Source organism: Erigeron canadensis, chromosome 2 (genome assembly GCF_010389155.1).
Source record: "Erigeron canadensis isolate Cc75 chromosome 2, C_canadensis_v1, whole genome shotgun sequence".
NCBI lineage: Eukaryota > Viridiplantae > Streptophyta > Magnoliopsida > Asterales > Asteraceae > Erigeron > Erigeron canadensis.
In genome coordinates this window covers 22,266,324-22,286,903 of record NC_057762.1, presented here as the reverse complement: position 1 = coordinate 22,286,903, position 20,580 = coordinate 22,266,324, and the positions used below count along the sequence as shown (strand labels likewise).

At 32.8% G+C, this 20,580-nt stretch overlaps 2 protein-coding genes across 4 annotated transcripts; one reads left to right on the top strand and one right to left on the bottom strand.

Annotated features, from left to right (window-relative positions):
- Positions 1-3,234: 3,234 nt before the first annotated feature.
- Positions 3,235-11,851, top strand: LOC122589348 (pentatricopeptide repeat-containing protein At1g71210, mitochondrial-like). The gene is made up of 4 exons (XM_043761635.1): positions 3,235-3,466; positions 3,928-6,682; positions 10,314-10,409; positions 11,433-11,851. The coding sequence occupies exon 2, from the start codon at positions 3,988-3,990 to the stop codon at positions 6,640-6,642; it is 2,655 nt and encodes an 884-aa protein (XP_043617570.1). The 5' UTR covers positions 3,235-3,466; positions 3,928-3,987; the 3' UTR covers positions 6,643-6,682; positions 10,314-10,409; positions 11,433-11,851.
- Positions 11,852-14,064: 2,213 nt separating this feature from the next.
- LOC122588962 (TGACG-sequence-specific DNA-binding protein TGA-1A-like) lies at positions 14,065-19,674 on the bottom strand. Of its 3 annotated transcripts, none has more exons than XM_043761187.1 (9): positions 19,491-19,674; positions 18,711-18,960; positions 18,506-18,580; positions 17,962-18,021; positions 17,696-17,773; positions 17,528-17,591; positions 17,128-17,399; positions 16,484-16,705; positions 14,065-14,470 (listed from the first exon to the last, which is right to left on the bottom strand). In XM_043761187.1, exons 2-9 carry the CDS (start codon positions 18,864-18,866, stop codon positions 14,327-14,329), a joined length of 1,071 nt encoding a protein of 356 aa, XP_043617122.1. In that variant the 5' UTR covers positions 18,867-18,960; positions 19,491-19,674; the 3' UTR covers positions 14,065-14,326. The 3 variants fall into 3 exon arrangements, with proteins under 3 accessions (XP_043617122.1, XP_043617124.1, XP_043617123.1); XM_043761189.1 differs by having other exon boundaries at positions 18,711-18,845; positions 19,491-19,673; XM_043761188.1 differs by having other exon boundaries at positions 14,065-14,467; positions 19,491-19,666.
- Positions 19,675-20,580: the final 906 nt, after the last annotated feature.

Genomic DNA, 20,580 nt, shown 5'->3' with positions numbered 1-20,580 from the left:
ATAGAAATGATTTGGACCTAAAAGTTAACGGGGGAATGAAAAACTGCAAAACTAACAAACCATAAGGACAATTTTAACTCTAATATACAATATGAAACATGAATCATCATTCGAATACTACATTGAGACATAAAATGAGTTTATTACCAAAGTGTGATATTTATATATAAAAAAAGTATTTGCCAAATAGGTGCAGTTCTAAAAATAATTACCAAATAAGAGTTTTGTAGGTTAAAAGTAATTACTAAATAGAGTTTTGTATATTATGTTGTTCCTAACTCATAAATTCTCATGAATTCCATACTTTCTCAATATTTGTTCTTGTATAAGCATTGAAATTGAAATATAAAGTTATCACCACAACTAAGTAATACCATGTATCTAAACCATAAACAAAAATCAAGCAAATAGAACACTTACAAAAATTAAAACAGATGAAACATGTTACTAAGATCAAACACATAACATTCATCTCGAGTTCCATTATCTGAAGTTGCCAAAAGAACAAATATAGCATAGAATACAAGCATCCAAACCGGAAAAAAAAAAATCAAACCTAACAACCAACCCACCAAAAATATCTGCACGTGAATCACTTGGATCACTTATAAAGTACATCAAACTTAATTTTTAACAAATACCCATCCAACTATAGTTTATAAAAGAATAATCAATGAGTAATAAAACGAAGAAATATAATGTGGGGTAACAATTTTTGGAGAAAATAATTGTTTGAGTTAATTACAAAAATCGTCCATGTCGTGAACTTCTACTTGCAGCTTTCGTCCCTAAGTTTCATAAATTACATTTTTAGTCTAAATAAGTTTGCTCAGTCAACAGCTTTGGTCCAAACTCCAAACGGACGTTAAAGTACTCATCACGTGACCTGCACATGATGGGTTTTTTAGTCTTTTCCTTCTCACATGGACCAAAATTGTAACTAACTCAATAAACCCAACCCTACCCTACCCTTTCCCCTTCCAATTACTATACACACTTTAACTTCTAACCTTTGTTTCATTTACAAAGTTTCATATTCATCATCAACAACAGTAAAAAAATAAATTCAAGTAGATCGTAGTCTTCACTATATATCAAACACAAAAGTCAAAATTCAAAATTTCCATGTATCAAACAAATTATCTACACAAATCTATATACACATCACAAAATTGAAACCCAAAAATCAAAATCAATGAAAACAACAAGTATATATATACATACATATACTTAATCACGTTTTTTTTTTGGGGGGGGGGGGGTAGAGTATCACTCTTCGTTTTTCCAGCAAAGGGTGGTGATATTGCGGCATCATTATGTAGATCTAAGATGGCAATGGTTGGATAGTGGTGGCGGTAGCAGATATAGGAAGGTGGTTGCCGGATTGGATGGTGGTGGTTAGCCAGATCTAGTTGGTATGGATGGTGCTTGGATCTTTGTTACCATTTTTTTTCTTCAAGATCGAAAATGACATGGAGGTAGATATAGATATAGTTGAACATAATAAAACTGAAAGATCAGATATCTTTGCTATCATTTTCTTCTTGTTGGTATGGATGGTGTCCCTCATGACATCTTAAATGATTGTGAAGTCAAATCTCAAATGATGACATTTATTATTATTATTATTATTATTATTATTATTATTATTATTATTATTATTATTATTAATGGAATTAGATTTAGAAAAAAAGATTTGTTATAGATTCAAGTTGTCCAGGAATTAATCTTTAAACTTTAGCATATGAATGTGTGGGTTATGGTTTATGATGTTGGATTGAAAGATTTATTGATGAATGATGATTATGTTTTTTATTTTGATAATGATGATAGATCCAGGTTTGGGTAAAATCTGGAAAACCAAAATTTTTGTTTTGTTTTTTTGTTGTTGTAATGATGATGATGATAATAGATTTAAATTGTGATAATGGATGGTTGTTGTTGATGATGATGAAGATCTGGGACAATTATAACAAAAAATTTTGGACTAAAAGTGTAATAAATGAAAGAAATAAAATGACGAAAATGTCCATCACGTGACTGGCACGTGATGAGTTTTTAAACAGACGTTACTACCCAGGACCAAAAGTGTTGACGGGACAAAGTTTTTTGGACTAAAACTGTAATTTATGAAACTTAGGAACGAAAGCTGCAAGTAGAGATCCACGACAAGGACGATTTCTGTAATTAACTCTAATTGTTTTGATTGACAAACAAAGAAATAGTGTGGGATGCCATTGTCAAAGTAAATATAATAAACAACTAAACTCACCAATTGTTTATTTACTTTTTGACGATTTGAAGATGTGGAATGATATTAGTACTATCATTCTTGATATACTTACCACATCATACAATAATGTATGCCTATTCTATAACTACTTATTGCATAATATTGGTAAACGTATTAAAAATTATGATATCAATAACACCGCACTTTGATGATGGAGTGATGGGGGGTATTAGAAACAAGCGAGCAACAATATAATAGTAGAACAGAGAGTGGCTAGATGTGATGCAGAAATAAGGTTTTTGATTTATTATTAAGGGAAAAACAAATATGTTCCTATAAGCATGTATCCTTCTCTATTCCCTCTCACAATTCCTCCTGAGAATCACGTGTGTAAATACAAAATCATCCCCCTCACAATTTGCTGTCTTTGGGATTTAGTCGGATATTAGATAACGTAAGTTAAAATAGTTTTTAGGCTATTTACTAGTGAGGAATGTATTATTATCTATATATCTATATACCCTTATAAAGAGTATTTGATATCTTAATTCAACATTTTTTTTCTTTCCAAAATACTCATACTTAAACATAATACCCTTATATACTATCCTTTCTCCATTCACTCTAATCATTATATACTCTTATCGACTTTCTATCACCCTCCGCCGCCGCCCTCCTTCTCCACCGCCTCCCTCGCTCTCCACTACCGCCTCCCTTTTATATTGTTATCAGTTTTTAGCCGCCACAGCGTGCGAACACTTTGCTCGTAAAAATGTAAAAGAAAATGGTATTAGAAAGGGAAATGATAAATTTTTCAAACAAAACAACATAATAATTTTTCAAACCACAATCACATGCGAGAAAATCAAAGTCATAGATTAGAAAAGAAAAACTATAAATGAAATTCACATATTATTATCTTGTGATTTTAAAAAGATTTTTATGCTAAACAGGATTTATCATTTTCCATTAGAAAACAAAACAAAACATAGCAAACGTAAAAGAACAGAACAAAGATACATAAAATCCGTGGCGGTCTCTCCTGTCGGCTCCAGATATCCAAAGAAACCCTAAAATCAAATCCACCCCTCTTCATTCTCTTGATTGGATTCGATTCTCACACCAACTGTTTGGATATACACTACGATATCTTGCTCTGATCTTCTTTACAACTATCTTTTTTGAAGCAGATAGTTCACAGTGCTCTATATATTGAATCTCTCTCACTTCCAGGTTGCTTATCATATCTTGACATTGATTTTCTTTTTTTCTTCTTATTTTTTTAGTCCATTTCTATACATCATTTTTGTTTATGCCCATCAAATGTGTCAGTGCTTATATGCACCTTCACAATATTGACATTTGAGGTGTCTTAATATGCATTTCAATTTGAATTAACTAATCTTACTGACATTATAAAACCCGATTCAGACTTGCCACACTTCTCAAAGTTGATTATTACGATTTTAAATCTTGATTATCGAGCTTGCGGCACACCCCAATTCCCAACACCTAATTGTTTGTTAGTTGCAGAATTTAAGTTTTTGATAAGATAGTGTTCAGACCAAAGTAGTACTTGTTAATTGTTATGTTTACGACATTTTGATTGCTTTTGTTAGTTTGTTTTGTAAGTTTTGTATTATTATGTGTAAATTATATGTTTGATAACTGTTTTTTTCGTTATTCTTGACTAGGTTATGCGTATCTTAAGAAATGTTGATGAAGTAGCTTACACCGAGTTTAGTTAACTAATTATGGTAAGAATAAGATACCTGAAGCAAACTTCCATCAGGGCTCTTTTTTCACCAAACAATAACATAAATGTCATCAACTATTCAACCGTAGCAGCAGCTTCCGCCACCAAAGCTGTCTACTTGAACCCGTTATATTCATCTAACCCATCGCCAGTCAAACAATTACATGCGGAAGATGTGGCAGCAACATTCCAAGGATGGTTTAAATCTACCAGGAATCCGTTTTATGACCGGATACTTCACGTTTTATCATCTCATAGCAGTGTCATAGACGGTGAAAATGACGATGTTGTGTCACAACGTGAAGCTCTTGATGCGGGTTTGTCACAGTTAAATCTCCACCTGACAGAATCACTTGTTCTTGATGTGCTGTACTGCGTGAAAGACGTGTTGAGTTGCTTAAAGTTCTTTGATTGGGCGGGTCGGCAACCTGGGTTTGTCCATACCAGAGCTACATTTAGTGCTATTTTCAAGATTCTTTCGAGGGCAAAGCTAATGTCTTTGATGTTGGAATATTTGGATAACACGGCTAAGCATCGAGGTAGTCATAAAACCAATTTCCAGACCATTTTGGTTATGGGTTATGCTGTGGCAGGAAAACCCGATCTTGCCCTTCAGTTGTACGGACGGATGCGGTACGAGGGTATTGACTTGGATGATTTTGCATACCATGTTCTCTTAAATGCTCTTGTAGAGGAAAGTTATTATGACGGCGTCGATTCAGTTGCAAAACAGATAAAGTTTCGCGGGTTTGAATCAGAGGTTACTCACTCTATATTGGTTAAAGGTTTTTGCAAGAAAAGGGATTTTGATAGAGCTGAAACATATGTTCGTGGGGTTATGGATAATGGGACCAAATTCAAGAATAGGGGTTATATTGTTGGTGCTCTTATAGAGGGGTTATGTAAAAATGATCAATTTGATAAGGCCGGGAAATTAGTAGATGAATACGGGGAATTTCATGTTTATGATGTTTGGATCCGAGAGCTAGTACGGGTCCGGAAATTAGATGGCGCCATGAACTTCTTACAGAAGAGGAAAAAAGATGCTCACTATGTTCCTGATGTTTTCCGTCACAATGCGTTAATATTAAGGCTTTTGAGAGAAAACCGACTCGAGGAAGTGTGTGATCTGATAATCGAGATGAAGGAAAACAACTTACCCCCAGATGAGCTAACTATGAATATTGTTTTGTGCTTCTTTTGCAAGGCAGGAATGGTTGATGTTGCTGTTAGATTATATGATACAAGAGGGGATATCGGATTATCGTTAAGTAGCATGGCATTTAATTGTTTAATAAATACCCTTTGCGGGGACGGAAGTGTTGTTGATGCGTATCGTGTTTTAAAGACTTCACTTGATCAAGGGTATTTGCCGCGTGTAACGACATTTTCAATCCTTGCTGATGCTTTATGTAAGCTTGAAAAGCTTGAATTGATGAGTGACTTGTTTGTTGTTGCGCTAGAGAATAATGTTGTATTGACTGATAAAGTTATTGAAAACTACATTAAGGTCCTTTGTAAGACTGGGAAAGTGGAACATGGATATTTCGTACTTCAGGAGCTTAATCGACTCAATATAGTTATAACCAGAGGTGCTTATAATAGTTTGATAGACGGGTTTATTAAGTTGAAAAGGGGAGATATTGCTGCGAGATTACTAATCAATATGCAAGAAAAAGGTCACACCCCAAGCCGTCCAATGTTCAGAGCAGTTATTCAAAGCGTATGTGAGATGGAGAATCCTGAGAGGCAATTTCAGAAGTTATTGGAATTGCAATCATCTCTTCGCGAACTCGATTGCGGTGTTTTCAACATCTTTATTGAAGGAGCTGGCCATGCCAAAAAACCCGATCTTGCAAGAGAATTATATCGGATGATGAAAAAAAGCAGGATATCCCCTAATGTGGTTTCTGACATTCTAATGTTGAAATGTTATCTGAATAATGGAAAAGTATCTGATGCTGTAGATTTCTTTAATGATATCTTGAAAAGAAGAAAGATCGGGAGAAAAGTCTGCAATGCTATGGTAATTGGTCTCTGCAAATCAAATAAACCAGACTTGGCATTAGGAATGTTTTTAGAAATTAGAGAGAAAGAGAAAACAGTCAGGCCAAGTCTTGAGTGTTATGAAGAACTTATATATGTTTTATGCAAACATAAACGATATAAACACATTGTGGATTTAATTAATGACCTGATCAGAGTCAGACGGCCCGTTTCATCCTATATTGGTAACAATTTGCTTTTACATTCCTTAAAAGATCGTAAGCTATATGACACATGGGTTGATTCTGGGTCTATTGATGAGTCATCTCCTATTTGGAAAATCAGTGAGATTGTTGGTTTGTTTTCAGACCGTTTTAGAGATGACATAGATGCTAATGACTTGGAAGAAGTAGTGGGGAATTGTTTCCCGCTTGATATGTACACTTATAATATGCTTTTAAGAAAATTAAGTGTGAAACAACTAGATGATGCTCATGAGTTGTTTCAGAAGCTACGTCGAAAGGGATATGAGCCGAATCAGTGGACATATGAAACTTTGGTACATGGATTTCATAGACATGGTAAGAAAAGTGATGCTAAATGGTGGGTGGCAGAGATGATACAAAGAGGGTTTCATCCGAGTCAGGCTACAAGAGTACTGCTTTAAAGCTGACAATGAAGTTGCATACATTCAGAAACAGATCAAGGTACATTTACTTCTAGCATACTTGGCTCATGTTAAGTAGCGGTAAATTGTAGAAGGTGTGTTAGTAAACCATGACTGTAGCCACACCTCCGGTCTCGTTATGTTTTTGTGCTCATGAGTATTGATAGGCACCACACCTCCTGGTGGTTTTGATCCATTGACTGCTAACTTAGGTGCATTGCCTTGATTTTTTAGAACGTATAGTTAATATTTACCTTTTGAGCCGTTGACCTTTATCCGGTACATTAAAATTAGGCATTTGGATTCTCTTAATTTATGAATTTTAAACACTATACTGACTAAGCTACCCCTCCGCTATTTCCTTGTTTATCTAAATGTATTATTTCTACTAAAAAGTCAACATTAAGCAGACAAAAAAACCCAATATATATTTTACCTAATCATTTATATATATATATATATATATGGGATTAGTGTCTCGCGATGTAATGAACTATTCACGATTGTCTATGTTATGTAGTGATCTACTCGGGTGTTTATGTTATGCAATGAACTTGTTATTATGTCTATGTGATGTAAGCTACCGGGTAACCACTTAAGTGTAACAGGATGATGCCATGTAATCATGTCAGATGCCACTATGTTACATACAATAGACATTAAGTTATAGTTCATTACATTTTATAGACTTTTGATAAATTACAGTGTTTGTTCTTCTTCTCCAACGAGTTTCTGAAAAACTTCCGACAACACAATATTTTCCTTCGAATCCCTTTAACTACCAAATCCTCAATATTTTCCCATTTCAATAATAATAATAATAATTATTATCTCTTATATAAATAAAAGAGAATTGTTTCTAGAAGATTTTTAAAAAAAATTTCCTATGTGGCAAACTCACAATTTTTCCTATAAATGTTTTTTGAAATTATGACATCATATTTAAAATTATAATTTTAGCAACATTTTAGATTTTTTAAAAATTAATCAATCTTAACACTATCTTAGCTACTTCATTATTTTTTCATATAGTTTTATAATTTACGATTAAGTCTTGATTAAACTTTGATAAATATAGACATGTTATATTTATCTCCAAGTAAAAAGAATATTTTGAAGTTTAAAATATATAACTACATATTGTTTTTTTTACATGCTAAGTATCTTATATAAAAAGAAAAAAAGAAAAAATAACTTGATTTATGAAGTTTAAATTAAAAAAATTATCATCAAATATATTTATGTTTGTTGTTTAAGTACACCAAGTATATGTGATACACAAAAGCTTAAAGGTAGCCATTTGCATATTTCACATACATATTTCAGAATAGATACAATCCATTCCGTTGCAACTTCAGCAACAGTAACACATTTTTAAAAAACTTTTATTAATATGTCCGGGTTTAACCCGGAATAATTAGCTAGTAGTCGTAATAAACAACAATAGGAGGATACTATTCTAGCACCATCCATCCAATTGTCCATCAGTTCAATACTTCGATTACTACTTCCCATATATAAATCTTTGATACATATAGTGCTGTAAAGTAACATTAACAATAATAACAAATTTATATATATACCATCTCTTCATTTAGCTCCAATAATAACAAATCTGAGAACCGAGAGTGGTGGTGGTTAGGAAATGATATACATACCATCTCTTCATTTAGCTTCAAGCTATATATCTATAACATATCCATATGTATCTATGTGTATGGTCGTTGAGAAAGGTTGCGGCTGATGGTGGTGGTGGCCGGAAGTGGTGGTGGTTGGGAAAGGACAACAACAGATCGAACCACCATCAACACGACACTCAACAGATCTGATCGGTAAGTGGGTAACTATGACTCAATAATTCAAGATCTGTTTCAGATCTGATGGAGGTGGGAATGGCCGCCGGAGTACCCGGTAATGGTGGTGTTCCAGATGTGTTTCATCCTTAACTCCACACGTCGATCCTCACACTCTTGCTCTGACTAGATTGCAAGTTTTTTGTGGTTCATTGTTTTTTTTTTGTGTATGTGTGTGTTCTTTGTTTGAAGATCCTCACACTCTTGGCTTGTTTTTCATACTTATTATGGACTTGCATTTGGATTTAATGTTTCAATTTCAATGTCTTAACATTAAAAAAGGTTTGCTGGAAACTGGACTAGTCATTGTGAATTTGAAATTTGATGGAAAAGAGTCATCGGAAACTGGAAAAGGGTCACCGGAAACTGGGAATAGTCACCGGGAACCGGAACTCATTACCGGACACCTGAAATATATTCATCGGAACTGGAAATTATATACTTTATAATAATTAATCCAATATATCTTTTAGTAAAAAAAAAACATAATAGCCACGTATGAAATGAAGTTTGACTAAGCATGCCACAATTGGTCAAACTTAAATAAAGTTAAATTGTTGACCGGAAACTGATTGTTCAGCCGGTAACATACATTGATTAAACCAAATCAATGAGTTCATTACATAACATAAACACTTATATACATCATTGCATAACATAAACATTCATGCATAGTTCATTATATCTATAGACGCTAATCCCTATATATATTTATATGTTCCATGAACAAATAACGAACACAATCTCTATACCCTTGTGTTTGACAATCCATCTATGTTATCAATTTCGGTGGTATTTCGGTGGTATACCGGTTTTTGGTGGTGGGACTTAGTTTCGGTATTGAATTTCGGTTTTGATATCGTTTCTGAATTTTTCGGTGGTTTTGACCGAAATACCACCGAAATTTGACCGAAGTTTCCGAAATTTCGGTGAATTCTGTTTCAACACTTTTAGGTTTTATCTTTTACTCTTATTTATGTATATATATATATATAATATTATAATTACCGAAATACCACCGAAAAAAACCATATTTCGTATACCAGACCATGACCGAAACACCGAAATTTATGTCCTTAACTACTTAGCAATCCATAGCCAGCTGCTGTAGCCCGGTAGCCCCCAACCACATGTCCTTGATGTTTCCTAATTTCATTTTTAAATCTGATATAAGCTTGAATGTAAATTTTTATGAATCATTCACCTTCATACTTTGCGCAGGTACAATTCTAGTTTTAAGTATACGATTTAGCTACGTTTGATGCTTGCGGTGCTGTAATCCTTTATGAGTTGTATATATATACACACACTTAAAGATTATTAAATTTAATGCAGCATGCTGGCTGCCACTAAATAATCATGCGCCCCACGCTTAGGCCTACTTTAGTGCCCCTTGAGCTTTTTCGATTTATTAAATTGAAAAAAGATTTTGTGTCTTGGAGGCTTCAATCTGAAAAAGATTGTTTGCAGTTCAAAAATTTTAGGTGGTTGATGCAATGCATCAATAAGAGACTTCATCTATTATTTTGCTATTTATAATTTCATTCCTAGACCGTGGTATTTCCATACCCTCTTACCCACAAAAAAAAAAAATTTTTTATTCCTAGACTGGTTATTATATAATGTACATCTAGTGTACCCTTTGGGTGGCCTTGCTTTTCCTAAAAATTAACAAATGTACATTGAACATACAACCATTATATAAGATCCTTCAATGATTATTATCATGTTGCATTGAGAGAATCTTTTAGATGGGCATCTATCCTTGAACCACATTTAAGTAGTATATGGAACTTACTCTTATTTTCTTCATTTTAGGTCTTGATTCTACATGATAAAACTTCGCTAAGGATTGGAAGAACGTCCGGACCATTTTGGCCTCGTAGCCGTTGCATTCTTTTGGCTATTTACCTTGTAAGTAGTAGTCTTTATATATATATATATTATGCTTAGTTTATGTGTGTAATTGTTGGTATTAGCTCCTTCAATATGCATATCAAGCAGATACGTTAGTCAGTGACATGTTTATATTTCATTCAGGAAGCATCACTTTTGTTTTGCATATCATTAGTCAACAACATGTTTTTTTCTTTTCGTGGTTTTTTCCAACCTCCAAAGAATATTACTTTATTTTTCTTTTGTATTAAGGTTGGTTCGGGTCATAGACAATTGTAGTTTTCTTAGATTGTATTAGTTTGGGTCGTTATTTTAGATGCATCTCAGTTCTATTCCATTGATTATTGAGTTTTTTTTTTTTTTTTTTGTTGCTAGTTCTAACTCATAATTTTGTATGATGGTGATTGGTGCAATGTATTCAATGCTTGACTACCATTTGAATTTTGAAAATTATAAAAGATATATATTAGTTTGAAACCTAGTGAAAGTTTAAGAATTACCTTACATGAACTTTGGACCTCAGGTACTTCGATATATCTTGTTCTTGCTCGTATTAGTTAGCAACTTAGCACCCCTTTCATTTCAATGGAAGAGTTCCCATTTGGGATCAATTGAATTACTTTCTAACCATAAATTGGTATAAGCTTTTTTAGTTGTTGACTAAATAAGGTGATCATCACATTTGTATGCACATACTACTTGCAAATAAATTTGTGTTAACATGTATCCAAAGAGCACATGATTTTCAGGCTAACACAGTTGTATCTAGGATTAGTTACTGTAGTGTATACATTTTTCTTATTAAGTAACATTACAAATTCAAGTAAGGTGGGTTGCATATTATACTTGGTTGATCATTAGACAGGGGTTTATATCAAGTTTCTATAGGACAGACGGCTAATTTTTGAAAGTAAGCTAATCTGGATGGATGTGTTTTGAGAACCATATTTAATATATAATCATCATTCGGGTCCTATGATATGTATACTAAATTATTGCTTCAATTATGCGTTTTAACTTCTATCTATCTATCTATTGTAGTACTATGGACCAACAATTGTCGATGATTTAACCTCAGTTAGCTAGCTAGCTGAGTGGATTGTATGCTGTTCTAGAAGATGGAAAGTTATCCAAAGCTTCACTAATATTAATTCATAAGTGTAAGATTTTCCCTGTACATTACATTCCTTTCAACTTATACGGCCATTGCCATCGCATGTACCTTTTGGTTTTCTTTTGCTTTGCGAAAATAAGGAGGAATGTAAATGGTGGTCGGGTGCCATTGCACATATTTCGACTGATGGTCATTCGCGAGCTTCCAAGAAACATAGAAGCTGAACTCCAAATTTCTCGTTGTGGCCATTTGCAACTGTTTTGAGAACTTTATAGACTTGAGATGTTATGTAAATGTTCAAAAAAGATTCAATTTTGGTAACAAACAAAAAAATCATTGTTTGAAATTGGAGTCCCACATTTGCTTACTTATAATTTTTGTGAACACTGAACAGCTTACGGAAATCTGATATGGATCTCAAGTAGATTTTTATTTAGGAATATTAATGTGAAAAATGGTGAAATATAACAAGTGAGAAGGCAGAATTTTGTATATATTTATATTACTAAAAACTTCTGGTTAATTATAACCGAACAACATAACTGTCTTAGAAATCCTTATTACTTGAACAGAATGACATATGTTCTTATAGATTATCACATTAATATATCGCGTCATATAACATATTTACATTATCAAATCAATGAAGAAACACACATGAATGAAAGAATAATTGCAAGTAAAGTTAAACGGGTTTGTGGTTTTTCGTTTAAACCTCAGAAAGAATTTTAAAAGCAAGACGACCATTTATTTTCTTAGCATTTGATTATCAAACTATAGCTTCCTTTTTGTTGCTCCATCCAATTGATATAATTGAATATAAAATATCATTTAAAAAAAAAAATTGTTAGTCCTGGAAATATAGATTTAATTTTATTTCTACTCCATTTTTATTTAAGTTAGTTTAGATAATTATAATAAGCATTAGGTTGATTTGTCAACTTGTAAATAAACTTAATTGCCACATAAGCTAATGATGTGGATGACACCTATCTTCACTTCAAGACAAGATGAGATATATAGCCTTAGTCAAAAAAAAAAAATGGGATGATCCATAATCCATGGAGACAATTATAACACGTTAAAAGGAAACAAATATTACAATAGAATAGTAACACACATATATTGATCATCAATGGAGTAAAATCCATGATATAACACTACATAACATAATGTAGTTTAAGTATTTCAAAATTCCTAACGATAAATTAGATTCTTGTTTTAAAAAAAAATCTAAAGAGGGCAGATTAACAGGTTTCATTATCCTGAAGTTTTGAAACCATCTCAAATTTCATCAACAGGATTCCGTCAACTCATTTCAGCCTTCCAACTCTCTCAACCATTTTCATTGACGCCCATTAGACCCTTGACCATTTTCTAGTCTTTTTTGGAAAAAGCGATGGCATGAAAAATTTCTAGTGCATATTCTCATCCTTGCGTTCTCATGAGAAAATAGTAAAAAGAGTGGATGAGTCCATGTCCAATTGTCCATCATATCAACATTATTTCTTTAGTCTCTTTTGTAAGGGAAAATGTTATAAAGGTTTAAGGCCCACCAAATGTATGTGAGTATATTTAAATTTAATAAGATATAATAAAAATATTTAAGAAAAAAAGTCAGAAAAGATGAGAAAGACATTTGGTTAGCAGTGATATTTATAAAATTAGAAAAAGATCATTTGGTTAGCAGTGATATTTATAAAATTAGAAAAAGATGATATAACATTGAGATGAAAGTAAAGGTCTTTGATTCCAACCCTATAACTATTTTTCTCCAAACATACACACTCTCATATCCTCATTCTCTCTTCACCCCCTAGTCACAACTTTGTCTCTACGCTTTTAACCCTTTGAACCTCAACCGTCGATCGATCTGTCAACCCTTAGGGGATGGGGTAGTGTTCTCCAGAGAGCTGGGCCAACCGGCCCTCAACCTGTCATCACTCTGCATGTCCCAAGATTTATTATAAAATGAGAAGTTACATGTTGTCATCAAGATTTGTGATGACTTGGCATCTAACTTTTTAAGATCTAGTATAGTATTTAGTAATCTTCACATAATTGTAAGCTGTAAGTAGCAATAAATCATTAAGATATGTGCTGCAAGTTTATTAAATGTACATGTTAAGAAAAAAAATTCGTGTTGTTATCAACACCTACGATTTCCTCTATTTAATTATAACCACTACTTTTCATACGTGCATAATCAATTCCCATGAATCTGCATGGGAGGCATTACCAAATCATGTGGATCAAAATGGTATCTACATCCTTCCTATGTAAGTATGTATCCCTTTGCTCAACCCACTTTACCTGAAGCAGAAACTATACGAAAAAATATTGGCAAAACACAATTAACATCTACAGATAATAAAAAAGGAACACATCTTTTACCTCAAAATACGTACAGTACATGTTATTTTTGCGTTGGACTCCAGCATTCTTAAATCGTCTGATATCGACTTCAAACAAAACTTCATTCCGTTCATACTTTGATACAAGGCTTAAATTATACATATAACAATAATCATCTTAAATAGACAATCTCCACATCTCGAATTCTGACCAAAAACTATCTTGAAGATAATATGAACTGTACAAACATATAAGACTCTAAATAACAAGTTACACAATTGACAATTCTACCTTTGACATCATGATGATAAATAGAATATATATAACTTCTCAATTGTGGAAGGCGAACAAAAAACTGCCAAAATACACTACTACATGCTAATGATTCCATTTCTTTATACACAGACTAACAGACACCATCAGAGCCTCAACCAATCTGAACTACCGGAAACATAATTAAGCGGGTTCACAAACGCATTGCCCAATGTGAACTCAAATCACGAAGGCGTTGAAAATACTCACCTAAAGAAATCAATCCTTGAGCCGCTTGTCGGGTGGTTAGGTAGCGCAGTGTTTGTTGTAGCGTTTCTTGACGGATGAAATCAGCCTGCTTGAAATAATTTTAAGGATTACATCAATACAATGTGCTCATCATAGGACCCAAATGATATTTTAGTGCAATTCAAACAGAGTAGAAAATAAGATTGTATTCATTTATAGGCCCTATCCACTGATGCATAACTTATAAGTTGACTTTGCTTAATCTCTATCTATATAGTTGTCTATCTCAATAATTAACCCAAAATAACAAAATTTTTATCTAGCATTTTAGTTCAAGCAAACAACTCAATCATGAAAATTTTCAAGTGTCAAGGGTCTTGTTTTTCTATAATGGGATAGTTTGAAAAGAGTTACTTCCTTTCTATTCTGGAAATTTAGAAGGGTATAATCGTATATCCATTTTCAGACATACTGCCTAATTGTGCATAATAGTCATACAAATCCCTGGAAACGTGGTCTTGTTTTTCTAAGGGGCTATTTGGTTTCCAGAATTTATGGGAATTTGAATTTTCTCCTTTGCCATGCTAGGTAAACATAGAAATATTTCAAATCCCATTCCATCAAATTCCCATAGATTGTGGGAACCTAACAGCCCCTAATAAATCCATGAGACTCGAGTATTTTGTAGTTCCATTCATAATTGGTTACTGCAGTGAAATTATGTCAGACATCTGAATACAATTATATTCTAGGACATGATTATAAAAAAAAAAAAGAGAGAGAACTCTAATCTTATAAAATACTAACATAGATATATAGTGTCCATTGCAGGCTAATGTAAGAAAAAAGACCATAGTTTTACATATACACATTTACATATACGCATCTAAAAAATGGATAACCAACCCATTATAGGTCTCCCATTGAACTGTCCCATAGCCAACATGAGGGAAGCCGGGAAGGTAATAGCGTAGAACTATGGTTAAATGGAGATGGCTGGGATTCGACAAAAGTGTTGATTTTGCGTTTATTCATACAAGAAGAATGTTTTTCCCTTTTTTCCTTCCTTTTTTGAGAGCTAATTAAGTAACATTCTCAATTACTAGCAATTCCACCAATCCACTTTTTAATGGATGATGTAACTTTTATCTCTTGCATTGTTGTTCACGAAAACTCTTGTTTGGAAGCTTCTTATCTATAAACCCTTATAAAGCATATTGACTTTTTCTATTTTAGGAAATTCAGCATTTTTTTATACCCAAAATACCCTTATTTCTTAATCTTAATTTTCCTATACACCTAATCTATACTTTTATATTATTTAATAAATAAAACATACTTCTCTTTAGAAGTTATGGATGAATTATCTAAAATACCATTAAAGATTAAATTACAATATCAGTCATTTATCCAAAATATATCCATTAATCTTTTATCAATTATCTTTACATCACTTATCTACACCACTCGCCGCCGCCTCCACCACCAACAGTGACCCCCACCACCACATCGTCGCCGCCACAACACCGCCGCATTGCGCGGGTACCGTGCTAGTAGAATATAATCATATATGACCTAAGATAGCATGTTCTTTGCCTAAACAGTCAAAACCACATACAAAGAGAATAAAAATAAAATATGGAGAAAAAAGGAAGGTAGAGGTACCAGCCTCTTTGACCCCGCAACAAAAGAGAATTACCAAAACAGGAAACAAAAATCAGTAGAAATTCCATAAACTCCAAAGAAGATACATATGAAATGAAGCTTAAGTATACGGTAGGATCTACGAGTTATTCTGATTCATAATTCATTTATGGGGGAAACAATGTTTAGTATTTCTTAAATCTTAGTTGTCTAATTGAATAAAACATACTACAAACTGATGTCAAAGCCATGATAATACAATATAACCTACTTCACTAGAAATAAAGTTTTCAAAGTTTGTAATCCTGTAAAAAAAAAAATACTTAGTTCGGTAATAAAATTGAAAACCAGACCACACTGAGAATAGATATCAAGATATATCTGTAATTTGGAAGACTAATTGAGTAAAAACAGAGAACAAACTGTTACAGATAACAGAAATACAAATCAGTAATTGTGAAAACTAAGTATATGTTACCTGAAGAACAAGCCTTAGCAGCTCATCTAATTTACTCATTGCATTATTCATCTCATAGCTGCCTCCTTCCAAGGCTTGACCAAATGCCACAGCCTCGGCCAATGTTTGCTGTAGTTTTTCCATTCCTTGTGACAAAGAATCTTCAGCTTGTTGACATGCTTGGATAAGGTTATATAAGTCATGAGATTGTCCGTCTAAAAGGTCAAGACGTGGTACCAGAACCTACACAACACATTAAACACCTGCCTTTAGAAATTTAAATCATTGATTATCATATACGATTAACACAATCCATACAAAAAAGAGTATTATCATAAAAACTAATCAGAATCAACAAAGGATATTTATCTAATAGACTAGCACTCAGGATATGCACAAGTGGATTTGCAACCAAATTGACAACTGTGCTTCAACAGTTGGTTGCTCAATGAAAGTGGGAAAGAACTTTATTGATTGATGGAATAACCACTAACTGACCGAGAAACCCACTGACAACATAATAATGCATGACTCGCAAAACTTAAGGAGATTCTACGCTTACAAGTAAAAAATGATTTTCAACCAAAGAAAAAACGCATTATTATATTCCTTGACAAAAAGATAAGAAGTCTTTTAAGTCAATCTTTTGGTCCAATATACATTACCTTTAAAAGGTCTGAAGGTCTAAAGCCACCAATCCACAAGAAAAGTCGTTCAGTTGATGTTTTCCATACGCCTGATATAAGATAGCAGACATCGGCCTTTGCCGCAGATGCTTTAATGGTGAAGAGATTAGCATAGTGGTTCAAGTTGTCTTTAACAAGATTGTCAAGTTCATCATCAGGCAAAGAAGAATGCAATGCCGTCTTCATAGCATTTGTCTTTTTATTTTGTTCTTCAACCCAATGCTCATACTCCATCTCAAAAGTGGCAATTCCTGCAGGTGTTACTCAAATTATAGCACAAAATATTTGATTTATTGCAAAGTGCAAACAAAAAGAAAATTCGCATCCAGAAATTGCATTTAAAGGTGCTCAATCTATAAAGATTTAAAGGAATATAGACCTGATTTTGGAGCTCCAGGCATCCGCAGATGACCCACATTAACTCCACCACTCAATAAAGCACACTGCAGATATGAACCATGGCTAAATAAACATCGTCCAGAGCAAATAAAAAATATGAAAAGATGAAGTATCTTGTAGTAAGGCTAGATGAGAAGTTAATGTTTACTTGTGCTCTAGTTTGTTCAAGTTCTTGTTCCAGCTGATGCAGTTTCAAACGGCTTGCTTCCAACTGCTGAACATATGCCTAAACAAGATTCAAGGTTCACAGTTAGAGCTATTAAACTGAAAAACTTTTAGCCCATGTTCTGTTTATGGACTTCCAAGACAGTAGCTAAGAAAGAGGATGAGAACATGCTTAAAGATGATAACTCTATGCACACTTTAATAACAAAGACATCAATGCTTAAACTTCTACTTCATCTGCTTTCTAACCTTCTTCCGCAGACGACTTTTACGAGCTGCTTCACGATTTTGAGCAAGACGTCTCAAAACCTGTACAATAAACTTCAATTATTGAAAAAAGAATGGGTGGTTTGGACGAATGGTTACTAAACAAAATGGCATGAATGGATTAGAATGCATTATGTACAAAAGGATTACATACTCAGATGACGGTTTTTTAGACTTTTTAATTCCAGAATCAACATACTTTTTAATTCCAGAATCACTATATATAGACCAAAATGAGCTAATGTTTTCCAACATAATCATAATATATATGAAAATAAGCAAGTAATGGTCTAAATGACTTCATTAAGGACATGCCTACTTTACAGTATATAGGAAATTCAGGAATTTTAGTAAGAATTGGTCTTGACGATTTTTATTAGGCGAGATAAAAATACATATAAAAAATACAAGCCTGTCCTTGAAACCTGTGTCAGTTTAAAGTCAGAAGTATGGTACTTGAAAAGAAACTAATGTCAAATAGGCATAACTGGATGCTTACCACAGAGAGTTAGTGCAAATTTTGTACCTTATCAGTTGGTTTGCTTGCTTCTTGATCAAACTGAATCGAAGCTCCATTCGTTGTGTGAGACGCATCCTCCGACTAAAGACATAACATTATCCATAGTACTGTTAGGAATTCAATCAAGACTTGATACATAAATAAACAAATATGAAAGACAGAATTCAAGAGGCCCGGACCTTTGAGAATATTTGAATTCTCAATTGTGTACCTGATTGTCTAGCTTTGTATCCACCTCTAAGATCATGCTTGCAGCTGCATCTTGATATATATTCCCTTTATAATCTCCCCACAAACTAAACTGATGCATCGGCTCGTATACATCCATCCTTTTAGAAGTAATATACTGAGTAGACGAAGAATTCATACCGCTTGATCAGTTTAATGAATATGCAACTCTCACTGACCTTAAATTTTAGCATAATATCATAATCCCCAACATCAAACCAAAACCAAAAAACCTGTAAGTAAAAAATTCCCATCTTTTAAAAAAACTTCTAAAACCTTTTTTCATATAAGGAAATAAAGGTGAGACATAGAAAAACATCACCAAAAGATAAACAAGTACAAAAAAAAAAAAAAGCATATACATACATATATAACAGAATTTCAAATACTATTAGCCTTTTTTATAAACTTTCTGGGATTTATTCACACTTTATATAATTCGAAAACGAATTTGTTTAAACGGGTTGACTTAACTTGTTGCTAGTTACACACCAAATTTACATATTTACTCATCTATATATAGTATATATACATCATCATCATCAAATACTATCATCAAAAAGTCAACTTTACATAAGTTACTCAAAACAGATCATCAATATACATATTCAAATAAAACTCAATACCAATACATACATATATATATGCATATACAATACTCAAATTATTAAAAAATGACATGGGTCAATCTAAAATGACTTGAAACATGTAACAAGTAATAAAATTTAATACTAAAAAACAGCTTGTGATAGATTGAACACACCTGTAGTATATATTGAGCAAGTGGAGAAATATGAACTTATATATAGTGAATATTATTATTATTATTATTATAAGTAAGAAACTGAGATGAGATATATCTATAAGATGGTTTTGTGTGTTTCTTTATTGATGGGAAGAATCGAATTCGAAGACCACAAATGCTTTTGAAAATACTAGTTTTATATACAGACACTAATATATACAGGTTTTAGATATAGATATATTCTATGTGTTGTTTATATTATTATATTTAAATTTAAATGAAAAAAGACAAACAGGCTTATATTATTTGTGGGTGTGACTGTAACAAGATATTATTACTAATCTGTCCCGTCGAATGAAAATTCTTCTACATGATGTCATGAATTGTTTTTATTTATAATTTTTTTATTTATATGAATTTTTGTCCAGTTAGAAATAAATAATTGGTGCCGGATTGGATTCGTGAATCTAGCAACTCGGAAGCTCTTAGAAAAAAAATCACAAGTGCCATTTATTTATTTTGTATTTAGAAAATCATCTTGATTATTATGTATTCTACTCATTTCAATCCGGTTAATATATGTATGCAAGTATATGATATAACATTTTAAAATTTATTGTCTGTGTCGTTAACTTAATCACTAGTTAATTGATGTTTTACTTTAGCTTCTTGTGTGTATTAATGTTATGGATGAGGTAATTAAAGGTCTAAGTTTTTCAAAACTTAAAATTTGTATCAGCTATAGCCTATAGCTAGGGATTAAGGCAACCCTAATCCCCACTTCATTTTCTTTTTCTTGTTACTTCCAACCACCAAGAAAACATGGTTATACCATTTTTATTTCTAGCCGTTTTTAGTGCGTTAAGGATTTCGTAAGTAATTTTATTCTTTGATCACACATACGGGTAATGTAACTAATCCTAATGAATTGTATGTCATTTTGTTTGTTACAAATACTTTCTGGTTTACATGTGTATCGAATAGAAATACGCCACATCGTCAAAAGGTAAGGTCATAAATCGACAACAAATAGTCGGTTGTCTAAACTGGATCTCGTTATCGTGAGCCAAGCAACGACGCCAAAGGAAAAAACTCTGCATGCTTCCCT